General features: G+C 44.4%; 1 protein-coding gene across 2 annotated transcripts in view; it reads left to right on the top strand.

Moving 5' to 3' along the window:
• Positions 1 to 11,432, top strand: part of WDR55 (transducin family protein / WD-40 repeat family protein) — a 91,934-nt gene extending 80,502 nt beyond the window's left edge. The window contains exons 12-13 of one of the 2 annotated variants that reach the window (XM_087393422.1): positions 3,823 to 3,949; positions 11,158 to 11,432. In XM_087393422.1, the coding sequence (XP_087249548.1) occupies positions 3,823 to 3,949; positions 11,158 to 11,222 (192 nt within the window). In that variant the 3' untranslated portion in view covers positions 11,223 to 11,432. The remainder of the gene's footprint in view (positions 1 to 3,822; positions 3,950 to 11,157) is intronic. The other variant, XM_087393421.1, reaches the window with a different exon arrangement.
• The last annotated feature ends 797 nt before the right edge of the window (positions 11,433 to 12,229 follow it).

Genomic DNA, 12,229 nt, shown 5'->3' with positions numbered 1-12,229 from the left:
ATTAAGTCCCATAACGAATCCACACCCCCCCAAATCCATTCATCTTGTAATAGTAGAAGCAAACCACCGTGCTGGTGGTTGTTAATATCCTAGTGCAACCAACCACCGCGCTGGCGATCACTTATTTTGCACTACCGTCGTGATATCCTAAAATTCGTTGCATAATGCTATACTAAAACAGTCCCCTTTAGACTGGTTATCTTTAACTGTCAGATTTCAACCACCGGACTACTTCAAACATTTAAGTACTAACATGGAAGTAGGTCAACACAAAATAAGGTATTACGAGCACCATGGATCATGGATGGTGGTGGTCCGAGAAAGTTCACAAGTCCAAGAAATGTCTGCTAGATTTTTAATTTTTCAAAAATACGACGACATTTTGCAGCTCAAGGAAATTCCAAACTCCCAACTATCTTATCGACCTCTCTATTGTTTTAGCGGGGTTGAACTAGAGTGTTGTACTCTCTTTTTAAAGAAAGGAAGATATAACTCAACTTTTTACAAAAGTTACCTGTCCAAATACCCATAAGCTAGCAAAGAAAACACAGAACTGAGCCTGCTACAACATTAAAAAAACAACTTAGATAGACTTATTGCCTCCACATTCCACCCTCTAGCCACATCTGCAGCAATTTTGTGAAATTTTAGTTTCAATTTTTTACCACATTTGGTTAGCCAACACTTCACGAAAGAGTGCTAGAGATGACTGAAATGTTGATAGAAAAGTCTGAAGCAGTTCTAGACGGAGGAATACAAACAGGCAGTCACGCCTATGAAGTTTAAAACAAACTCAACGAAGAAGACACATTTGAGTTGGTGGAACAACTAGGGGGAAGCTACTCTATCTCGTCCTGACATTGCATTCTTAGTGAGACTACTATGCCAATTCTCATCATAGGCCCAAGAGATCATTGGCAAGCTTCCTTGCGGATGTTACGGTACTTGAAGGGCACCACATGATATGGGATCGCACACCAGACAAGGATCGACTTCTTCGGGTATTGTGATTCTGATTGACTTGAGAGAGTGGCACTCGACAATCCACAATTGGCTACTGTTTCTTGTTGAGATCAAGGGCCATTTCAGGCTCAATAAGAAACAACCAACAATCGCTCTTTCATTCACTAAGGTGGAGTACAGAGCGACTTGCATGACATCCAGGAGTACCATAAGCAGTAGGTCTATAGGTTAGGCAAGGTAGGCAAAGATGATTAGCAGCTGCAATAGTCCTCAGACAGAGGTGGCTGGGAGCACATGATTTGAAGGTCAACCTTGGTAAAACCAGGGTTATGATCTTCAACATGTCTCAGGCAGTCATGCGCAGAGAGCATTTACGCTCAATGGGTTGCCAGTAGAGATTGTTGCGTCCTATACTATTTGGGAGTGTTTTCCTCCCTCCCAAACTTCACACTGAGGCCAGCTATGCAAACCTGATTGAGCAAGGGCTATGCCGCACTTGCCAAGATCAAGTGCCAGTGTTTCCTCTCTAATTTTCAGGATCCGGGACCAAGTCTCTTCTCTTCGATTTTTTAGTCTGCCCAGCTGGTATGTATGGCAATCCCTGTTGGGGCCACGGAGTATCAAAGATGGATTGGGCTCCAGTAGAGAGGCTCCATGCTTTCCTGCTCGTAAGGTGATCTGCAGTAAACCTTCGGTACCACACTAGATCCTCCTAGCTGAGCTCGGAGTTGCCCCCCTCCAGCTTGACGGAAACCTTCTAGATGCCCACAAAGCTCCATTGAGTCAAGGATTTTGGTTCCATGACCACAAGCCGCTGCACGTCACCAAAACTTCTTGTTGCCAACTTAGCACACCTTGCCATGGAACCATTCTATTGCCTGATGAGTACCTCCTCATCTGCCACGAGACCAGCCTCCTCCTCTGCCACACAAGACCATTAAGATGAGCCTTTAGTCCCCCACCAGCTTTTAAGAAGAGTCAAAGAGTCTCTTAGCAATTCTGCACAATTCAAAACAAAGTAATTCTGCTTACTTTCCATCAGCTAAGTGTCAAAGTGTCTTCCATCAGCTGCTCTGGAGCCTCTCTTTTACAACTGAACCACATCTTGGCCCCTCTTGCAATTCACATGCCATATAATCTTCTTTGATGATTTCGATATCATTATCTCATAAAGGGCCCTGTTGCCAATGATGGGAAACTTTAAAATATGTTTAAACCAAACCACATGCTCCCAACCCAATACAATCCCACAAGCAATGCATCGCATTCTATCATTATTGTTACACACAAGACATGTTGGTTTAACATTGGAGAAGATGGGATTTTTCAAACCGTTTGTAGCAGCCTTTTTTCTTGATGCCAACTACAAATGAATCATCCTCAGCTAGAACATATTCTCGAGAAAAAGGGAAAAGGCATAGCAAGAGATGCATATCACTCTTATCCTCGTAAGAACTGCAAGGGTCGTGCCATGTATTGGATTAATGAATTCGTGTTTGGGATAATTTTATGATTTAACAATCTCAACTGGCTTGTTGCTCAATTCCCTCTCTCAAATCTTGAAAGATCTCAAAGATACATCTATGAGTTGCCTCCTTGGGTTGTATGAGGAGATTAGCATGCTATTTCTTGCTCTAATAATATAGATTGAGTCTTGCAAATTGAGAAGGCACATAGTGCCACATGAGGGAAGAAGACTGACTTTGTGTAGCCTCCTATAGAAGGGGTCGACTTCCCACTGTTGATCACCTAGTCACAATATACTGGATATGGTAAGCCTCTCTCTATATAGGGAATGCTTCATATGAGGTTGAATCTATTGACTGGACTTTGTCCACTTAAGGTTCTCAGAGACTTGTAGCTTCACAGTTTGGGCATGTTCCTGGATCTGTGTGTGTGTGTGTGTGGTGCGCACACTTTTTTTGGGAAAAATAAACTTTCCATTAAGAAGAATGTACGCGTGCGCCTGAGTGCGCGCACACACACATCAGGTCGTCATTTTTCAATATCATCAGCAGATACTATCCTTAGGGGTTTGTCTCTAGCTTCTCGCTTGGGAGGATCTGGTTTGCAAATTGCAGGGATTTATGACAGGTTTGATCAGAGATCATTCATATTTTGAGGGACCAATGGGCCTATGTTCTGTTCTGGGGTTTCTCAAGCTGCTAAACTCAGAGCAGAGGCTTTCTAAGAGACTTTCTATAAAGTATGGGATTGCAGCATTTTCTTCCGATTGATGGAATATGGCATGAAATCCCCCCCCTCCCCCTTTCCCTCAAATTTTGAATATTGCTTAGGATTGAGACTCATTGGTGCTGTTTATTTTGTGATATTGCATGTTGTGTGTAGGGCTTTTCACCTCTCCTCATGTTCTAATTTAGGGTTGGTAGATAGCTTTTGCTCTCCCTTAGGCACGTCTAGGTTATGCATAGCTACAAGAGCTGATGAGGTGGCTAGAAAAGTGTTGTCGCAGTCACTCGATACTCCCCACAGCATATATACTTGATTCTTGCATCAACTTGCATTGCAAGAGATGAACCAAGTCAAATTGGTTGAAGGTCAGAGCAAGGGAATGGGTAGATTTGTTTGTACCGGCCTTAAGACAGGATTGGAATTTTATTATTTAACAACTTATTTCTTCCATTTTTAAGATCACTCTTGTGTTTCAAGGGCTAATGGTGTTGCCATGTATTCCCCTTTTAGGACTGCTACAAATTCCTTCTTGTGTCATTTGGGAAGGTTAAGAGATGTATGGACTACTAAGCTTATGTTTGCTTCATGTTGAAGGCATGCGGTCTTTTCCTTTTAGTAGGAAGATCTGTGTCAATATTGATGATAAGTGTGTCCATGATATGGCAGCTTTGGGATGTGAATTACTTGCTGGAGGATGATATGAAAAATTTGGTAGATCAAGTTTCTGAGGTAAACAATAATGCAGCTGATGGAGACTCTGATGATGACAGTGATAAGGAGGGAAGAGATAAAGGTCTGAAACTGTGACTGCTTCCATTTTCTTCTCCTTTCATATCATTAGTCCTATGATTCAGTTTTATTCTCTTCTTTGAAAGAAGCCAATATTTCATTTGTTTTAACTAGGAATTCATGCATTGAACCATTGCTGTTGTTTTACTCTTTCACAGTATATGTTAGATAAGGTTTTTCTTTTTTTCTTTTTCCCCCCCCTGATAAAAGAGCCTTCTATTAAAACTTGGGAATCAACCATACAAATCAGCAATGCACTGTGCGCTGATCAAGGGGAAAAGGAGAAAAACACACTGGCTGTTAGAAAAAAACCAGCCTGTTTTCGGAGAACCCAGCTCACTGCCTAGGGAATCTTTGGAACAGGGGCTAAGAGCCATGGAGTAGGTGTATACGACCAGCAAATACCTCTCGTGGTGATGATATAGAAAATACTTGTAGACCAAGCCTTGCAGAAACGCTCCTACCTTTCGGCGGTTGCTCTAGAATCTGGCATCTCGCGCTCTCATATGGCACGTAGGGTGTAGATGATGTCCTGCTAGATGGCGACCAAAGTAGTGACGTTGGGCACCCTCTCCCAAACATTGTCCTCAAGTGAAGGCAAAGGGCGTAGGCGAGCAGGAGTCACATCGTTTGCCTCTATGGTGAGAACGCGTTGGCCCTGGTTGGAGAGGTTGGGTCGATGGAGAAGGCATGTCCTCCATCTATCAGCCACCACGCAACCATCCCCCAAGTGAAGTCTCGCTGCATCCTCTACGTGTACCACAATCTGAAGGGCTGCCAACCATATCCTTTGCATTGTGGGGCAGCCCCAAAGGCAATGCAAGATCATCTCCAAGACTCTGTGTGCACAATGAAGGTATCTACCATCCATCCACATCTACTCCAACCACGGGCCAATGGCCATGCCTCGGTGTGTTAGCATCCAAAAGAAGTAAGAGATCACAGGCCATCCAAGCTATACTAGATGGGGGCTGGCAGTCTATTTGAATACTTTGGCAAGAAAACCATGTGCTAACCCCGCTCTCGGCTAGTCGTTTGGATGACTCTAGTGTAAACCTTCGTAGTCTTCAGCTAGGCAAGGCCCAAACCTTGTGAAGATATGTCACCGATTGGAAGGTGGCATCAATTTGGAGTGGGGTCATAGCAAACTTTGCTTGTAAGATCTGATGAGGAACCAAGGGCTTACTTCGAATCATCCTGGATCCCATAATCACTCGTAGCTTCTCGAATCTTTTCCAATCAGTCGCTGATAGGTCACCCCCTAGAAGTGTGTTGCATACATGGCTGTTGGCCTCATAGGTGTATCCAATAGCCATCCTTTCGTTGGAGGATCGTGGAAGTGTTCCTGAAAGCACTATTGCTCTAGCTGAGCCAGAGCTCCCTGCTCTCGTGTGGGTCTTGCCTTTGTTGCACGAGTAATGGTGAAAATTGGCCCCGTGAAGAGTGCCCCTAGATAGGTGTATGACTGCACAATCTCAGCCGGTTCTCCTCGGTAAGTGAAGTTATGTCGATGAAGTACTGCGCGTGAGGTGTTGAAGATCATAACCTTGGTCTTGCCAAGGTTGACCGTCAAGTCTCTCTCCTTGCAAGACATCTCTAGGGCCTCTAGGTGTCTCTGTAGGCTCGCCACCGTTGAAGAGGAAATGGACTATGCCATGTTCGTACAACAATACTCATATCATCAGATTAGCAAGCTTCACCTCCTAGGTGATCAATGAAAGTCGTGATCTCACCAATGTAGGGCCCAAAGATTATCGCTGATAGGGGGCATCCTTGCTTCACTCCGATGGTGCTCTCAATCCAATCTGACAAGCCCTCTAGGGGCGCAACTAATTGACTCATATAGGTTCATCACCCCCCAGATCATTTCTCCTGGGATTTGTATCTCGTGGAGTCTCCTAATCATGTGGGCTTGTGTGATTGTGTCAAAGACCTTCCGAAACTCTACAAAGCAGGCATAGACTTTTTGGGATCTCGATCTCTCCTCCTCAATGACGGCCTCGTACGGTGATGATGTGGTCAAGAGTGGAATGCTGCTTCCGGTTGTCCCAAAGCCCGTTGCCCATGTGCCTTTGTGTAGGAGCTGCTCTCTCTCTCTCTCTCTCTCTCTCTCTCTCTGTGTGTGTCTCTCTCTGGTCAAGAGTGGAATGCTGCTTCCGGTTGTCCCAAAGCCTGTTGCCCATGTGCCTTTGTGTAGGAGCTGCTCTCTCTCTCTCTCTCTCGTACCGATCCATAAATCTTGGCCAGTGTGTCGCCAGTCATGAGGGTATGGTAGTTCCGCATGTCTATGGGGTCCCCTGCTTTGTGTATCGGCACAATGGAAAGTCTTTGAAAGACTGAAGGGTCTATTAGGCTGGAAAAACCAGATACAATGAGCTGAATGGATGAAGCCACTAAGCGGGCATGTACACCCAAGACAAATAGAAACAGAAACATGAATATGAAGTATCTTTGAAACCATGTGGAGGATGAGAAAACTTTAGTGTGGTATACGTGACATTAACAGCTGAGGGTGATCAGAGGGTGGTACGCCCGTACTTGCAAATGGTTTGCAAGCCTGGGACTCCACAAGGACAGATTGCCTCCCTTTCAATATAACCTTGAGGCACCCTCTATTTTGCTCACCTATCATGAGACTAACCAGGTCATTCGGGAGGATCTCATACAACTACACAAATGTAGGGCCTAGTAAGCTTCCTATGAAGCTCATCTTTTACAAAGATCATTGTCTACGAATATCAAAGGAGGGCTTGATCGACTTGCCAATTTACACACGGATCCACCTTCCACACTATTTGAGGGTTTTGATCAGGCAGTTTCAGGTTTCCTCACACTGATTACGCATTGAGATTGGACGGGCTTAGGGCATCACTAGAGGGGATTGTATCTGCAAGCCCATGTGATCTAGAGAGGGCCAAACTTTGCTTTCGGATACCCTTATGTACTAAGTGATCTGAAGCCGTCAACAATGCCTTTTCAGAGATAGATTCGTCCCTTCCAGCCTCCTGGTCCAACCAGATCAGAGACATCTAGTGATTTTTATCCATGAGGCTATATGACACATAGACTAGCTGCTCAGGACACACAGAGAGATCAGGAAGCCTAGCAAGACTCCACCTAGAGCTGATCACCGTTTGGATAGCACAGACCAGCAATCCCTAGGGACATAGTTGAAGGCCAGAATGAAATGCACGATAGACCCATCAGCGTGTCAAGACGTGATGCACAAATGAGGCTTGGGGATCTTCCCTCTATATTTGCTAGACCAGGAACACAAATGACGGGAGTGACACTGGAAATTGTCCGATAGAAAGCCATTGCTAGCAACCCACTGCAGTCCACACAGATTGATGGCAGCACTCTATCACGGGCTTCATGCCATTGCAGCACTGATCATTGCCGGAGCCTCTCTCTGTGGAAATCCTCTTATCTATTCTCATCGCCCAATAAACTTGGTTCCTCAGATAGCATATAGGTATGTGTATAAGTCCAGCCATGGTAACATACGTTGGCATGAGATCGAGCATCCAAAATCCTAGACTTGGTGGAGGTATGTGATCCCCTGGAATGTTAGATCAAGCTAGTGTAGCGATGGCCCAAACTCATCTGGTACGGAACTGATGGCTTAGTGTGGATAATCCGTGCCAATAAGAGAACGTGGAGCCTCTCCAATGGAGTCTAGTTCACCTTTGATAGATCAAGCCCCCATCATGGCTACCATACATGCCCACTTGGATGGACCAAGGATCCAAGGAGAAGAGACTTGGTCTGAGGATCCCGAAAGTAAGAGTGAAAGCACGGTTGCTTACGTATGGCAAGCGCGAGCATACCCCCTACCTAGTTGGGCTTGCATTGCTAGTCTCATCATAAATATAGGGCTAAGAAAAGTACTCCCAAAATATGTATAGGGTGCAACGGCCTCCATGGGCTGAACTACTGCCTCCATGGGCTGAACTACTCTCTATGCATGATTGCCTCCTGGATGTGTTGGAGATTATAACCTTGGTTTTATCAAGGTTGACCTTTAGATCATGTGTCTCTAGAAGGCATGGGGTGCATCCAAGTGTCATTGGAGGCCCTCAGCTCAAGACGAAGGAAGACAACATTGTTGGAGAATTTGAATCAAGGAGCTGCGAGAGATGAGCCTACCCCTTCTAGTGGCATGATGAAGTTCTCAAGCTCGTCAATGTAGAGGCCAATCCACCGTATTTGACCCTGATAGTGCTCCTGATCTTCTCTTTCCACCCTCTAGCCTTTCGAACCCTGCCTGAGACCCTCTCGTAAAGTGCCATGTTTGCTCAAATGATTATATCTCAGATCCTGCAAGCGTCTGATGAGGCGAGCTCTCGGCACTATATCAAAAGTCTTGCAGGAATCGACAAGGCCGCAATAAACCCTCCGTCTCGGTGCTCTGCCCTCCTCAATGACACCTTGGAGTGTGAGGGTATGTGATCTGGAGTCGGTGATCGGCGCAGAATCCCCTGCCTATTCACCAATTCTGTCCCTGGAGCTATGCAAACTAGCTAACTTGTGTATCAAGCACTAAGGCATAGATCTTAGACATGACATGCCCAATCATAATGGTCTTGTAGTTTTTTGAGCTCATGGGGTCCCCTATTTCGTGAATGGGAGTGATGGTGCATTAAGGGTCCGGGTGTGGGGAAAACTTCTGTAGACCACTTCGTTAAAAAGATTTGCCATGATCGGGACATGTGGGGATGGATCCAAGCATATCTGGGGGAATGAATTAAATCCTCCTACGAGATGTAGAGGCGATGACTTTTGTGGAAACCGAGTTTTACCAAAATGTCGAGTGGTGCTAGCCAAATCTTGTGTGTGGGGAGTTGTTCCCATCATGATAGGGGAATGGGATGGATGGGGCCTTAGGGCTAAATTGAAATGGTGGCAATCTATCCATATGGAGTCCTTTGTTTGCAAACCATCTGCACATTGTACAAGCAGACTACCACTTCTCTTCCTCTATAGTACTTAGTCCATATGCAATGTATTCGGTACATAGTCCCTCATGATCTTTGGTTCGCATTATGAAGCTTCAAAGCTGCATGTTTGACGTCACCAGTGGTGAACAATGCACATGAGTTGGGGCAGGGTATCTGTGAGAGGTCAGGTGATGGCTGGTTGGGAATGTCATATAGTGTGCATGTATAAAAGTGCCAAAGGTTGGTGTTGGTAAAAGGAGTGAGTGCTTGTGACTCATGAAACTTTTGCCAAACATCCTTGGAGAGTTTGCTAAACAAGATGCCTAGTAACTCCTCTTGGTTTTGGCAAACGACGATACTGGTGTATTGTCTCCATCTCACTCGGAAGTTGATGCTTAGTCTTGAATCTGAGTTGCCTTACACTTATCATCATGCTAGCTATTGCAGGGGACTGAGTCGAGGGGCGTGGGCGAGTGGAGTGTGTAGTGTGCGAGAAAGTGTGCCAGGCGGCCTCATGGAGTGAGCAACGTGATCAGAGCTGCTAGATCTTCCAGGAGTGAGATGTCCTCGAGATCTGTGAGTAAGGTAGAAAGCCCTGCTGAGTATTGGGGGATAGGCTGTGATCGAAGAAAGAGAGACTGGGTTGGTTGTGCTAGAGGTCTCATTGAATGTATCATCCTTGTTGAACCAACCTTCAGGAAGGCTGCCTGATCTTCACTGCATTGCTGCATTTGGCTTTGTGCCCCTTAATTTCAGCCTGAAGGCCGGTTTTATTTGCCTTTGCATCGACCTGTATAATTACAACCTTTCTTGATTGTCTACACTTGTATGAATAATATCCTTGACTGCAGAGACTAATTGAGGGGTAGGAGGAGAGGTCTTGCAGGCCCACATTACCTCACCTCACCTCATCTTTATGTTTTGTCTCGGCAATCACCAATAATAGCCTCTGTATATCCGTTGGTGTTCCTCATTGAAGAGGGCATGACTGAGTCCCAACTGGAGGGCTATTCTGAAGCTATGAGACTATCCATGGCTGACGATATGGATTAGGCTATGCTGTAAGGGCTATTGATAACTGCCCTCATGAGACAAGGGCTGAAAGAACTGCTGCTGCTAGAGCTGTGTAGGCTCCTGGAACTACTGGGGGGACTGTCTAGTGCTGCTGTATGATTGGAGCTACTAGAGGTGCTGGGTTGATTGTTGCTAGAGGTGGAGGTTGAGCGAGTGCTGGAGATGGTCCTGAATGGCCTCCCTTTATAGGCAGAGATGATTGATTGCATCTGATTGGGCTGCTACAGACTGACCGAGTCTGTGATAGCCAACTATCAGATTGGCCAACTTGACTGAAGGCCCCCTGCTTTTGCATCGACTTTGCTGACCTATTAGGACTCATGCGGATGCTGCATGCTCCTGCACCTGTTTGCTTCCTTGCTTCCTGAATAGATCAGAGACCTTTCGCCTCCTAGGCCACCTAGACATGACTATCCGGATTGGTGGGCCTGCATCTGCATCATGGTGTGCATCATAGCAACCATGTCTAAAGGAGACCCTTGTGCCTTCAGTGCTACGGGTAATGGTGGCAGGGCATCTGCCTGAGTTGAAGTTGCCTTTTTCCTTCCTCCATGCTGTCAAGCTTTTTGTCCTCAGCTCTCTGACAAGAACCTCTTTTATTGAGGACTTAGTCATGGCAATGGGTATGTCTGAAGTCCTTCACAGCACCTTAAATACTCGGGGTCACTTACAGGCTTTGCCAGTGGATCACATTTACTTAGCTGGTTCTGGAGTTAAGATGGTCTCAGAAGAGGGGATGCATTTTGAACTCCTTCAGGCGACATTCCTTTTCTGTAGACTATATGTGTCTTCTGTAGACCTCTGTGTTTTGTCATGGTGTATTGGTCTATATGTTTGCATCTGCATGTGGATTCCTGCAGTTACATAAACATGTATGCCTGTAAAGATGTCACTTTCATGCATTTTCTCATCCAATGAGTTTCTTTAAGCAATTCAAAACGTTTGAACAGCTGGCAGTCACAGATTAGTCTTCTACTGATCTTCTGATTACACATATAGAACCGTAATGATGCTAAAATTTGCTTTCAGAGGCATGCACTCTCTCAGACAGAGTGTTTCATGTAGCGGAAAGAAAGGATATGGATTCTGTTACATAGAATCGCCTTTCATAATTCAAGAGATACAGTGGCATTTTAAACTCGTCTTTGTTCCCTGATGGAGACGGGGATGACTCTGTCTCGTTTGTTGTCTGTGGCAGGGCAAAAAAAGAAAAGACGAAAAGGAAATCACACAGGCTCAAACTTTTTCAACGACCTTTTGTAACCCTCAAGTTGTGATTATTTTTGTATGATATAAATTTTCCCAATCACATGCATGAGAAGTTTTGGGTTCCTCTTTTGGCTTTATGCCGGTAATAAGGTTTTTACCCAAGTGCATGGTTCTGAATCGTCCTTTACATTGCATTTATTTTTAATGTGGCTTGTTAGAATGGAGAAATTATTTTGAACAAAAACTCCAAGGTTTTGTCTACGGTTTCTTATCCTCTCAAAACTTCTAATAATAATTCTCCTAGTTGTGCGTGTGTTGTTGTTGAATGTAATTTTAAATGCAAGCAACCTAGAAATGCTGGAGTAGTCAGTCCATCACTCGCAGGTCACTTGGGTCAATGACTATAAAATATGTGCTTACTTCTATCAGTTAAGATCATTGGATGCATGCAATTTGGTGTTTTCTTCAGTTTTGAACGGAGCTTCTGTGCACAGCTGCATGTTGTTTCATGTAAACTTTTTGCTAGTAAAAAACATGTATTCACAGACGTGGGCGTGGTGATAAAAAATTTAGTAACTTTTGCGGTAACTATTGTCGGATGTTGAAAAAAGTAGTTAGAGACTAGTGTGTAGAACTCAGCCAAGACTTTAGAGGTGTGTGGGCACCACAAACAAGAAATAATGGGACCTTTTGAGGGCGAATTGAGGACTACACAGCCAAAACAAGGTGAAGAACTAGTTCAAGAAGACTTGTTGAAGAAGCAAAGATCAAGATATTGATGGCTAGATTTGACAATACATATCGACGACCAGGTTCAGGACGTCTCAGCACACGATGGACACTTCAACCTACCTTGTATGTCACAAATTGCATCTTATCAAAATTGATAATCTCAAAGTCATGAATATTGTACAATTAAATGTTTCTTTTTCAAAATCTAAAACAAAAAAGCAATAGTTTTCATATTAAGATATATAAAGTTAGCTTTAAAAAAATTCCTTATCAAATTGTTCTTCCCTTTTTTATAAATAGGTACAAATTTATCTTAGTTTTAAATTTCA

The sequence above is a fragment of the Dipteris shenzhenensis genome, chromosome 22 (genome assembly GCF_047967505.1).
Source record: "Dipteris shenzhenensis isolate YYH24624 ecotype China chromosome 22, Dip_SZ_1.0, whole genome shotgun sequence".
Taxonomy (NCBI): Eukaryota; Viridiplantae; Streptophyta; class Polypodiopsida; order Gleicheniales; family Dipteridaceae; genus Dipteris; species Dipteris shenzhenensis.
Note: the sequence above shows the minus strand (reverse complement) of the source record. Positions and strands in the feature narration are given on the sequence as shown.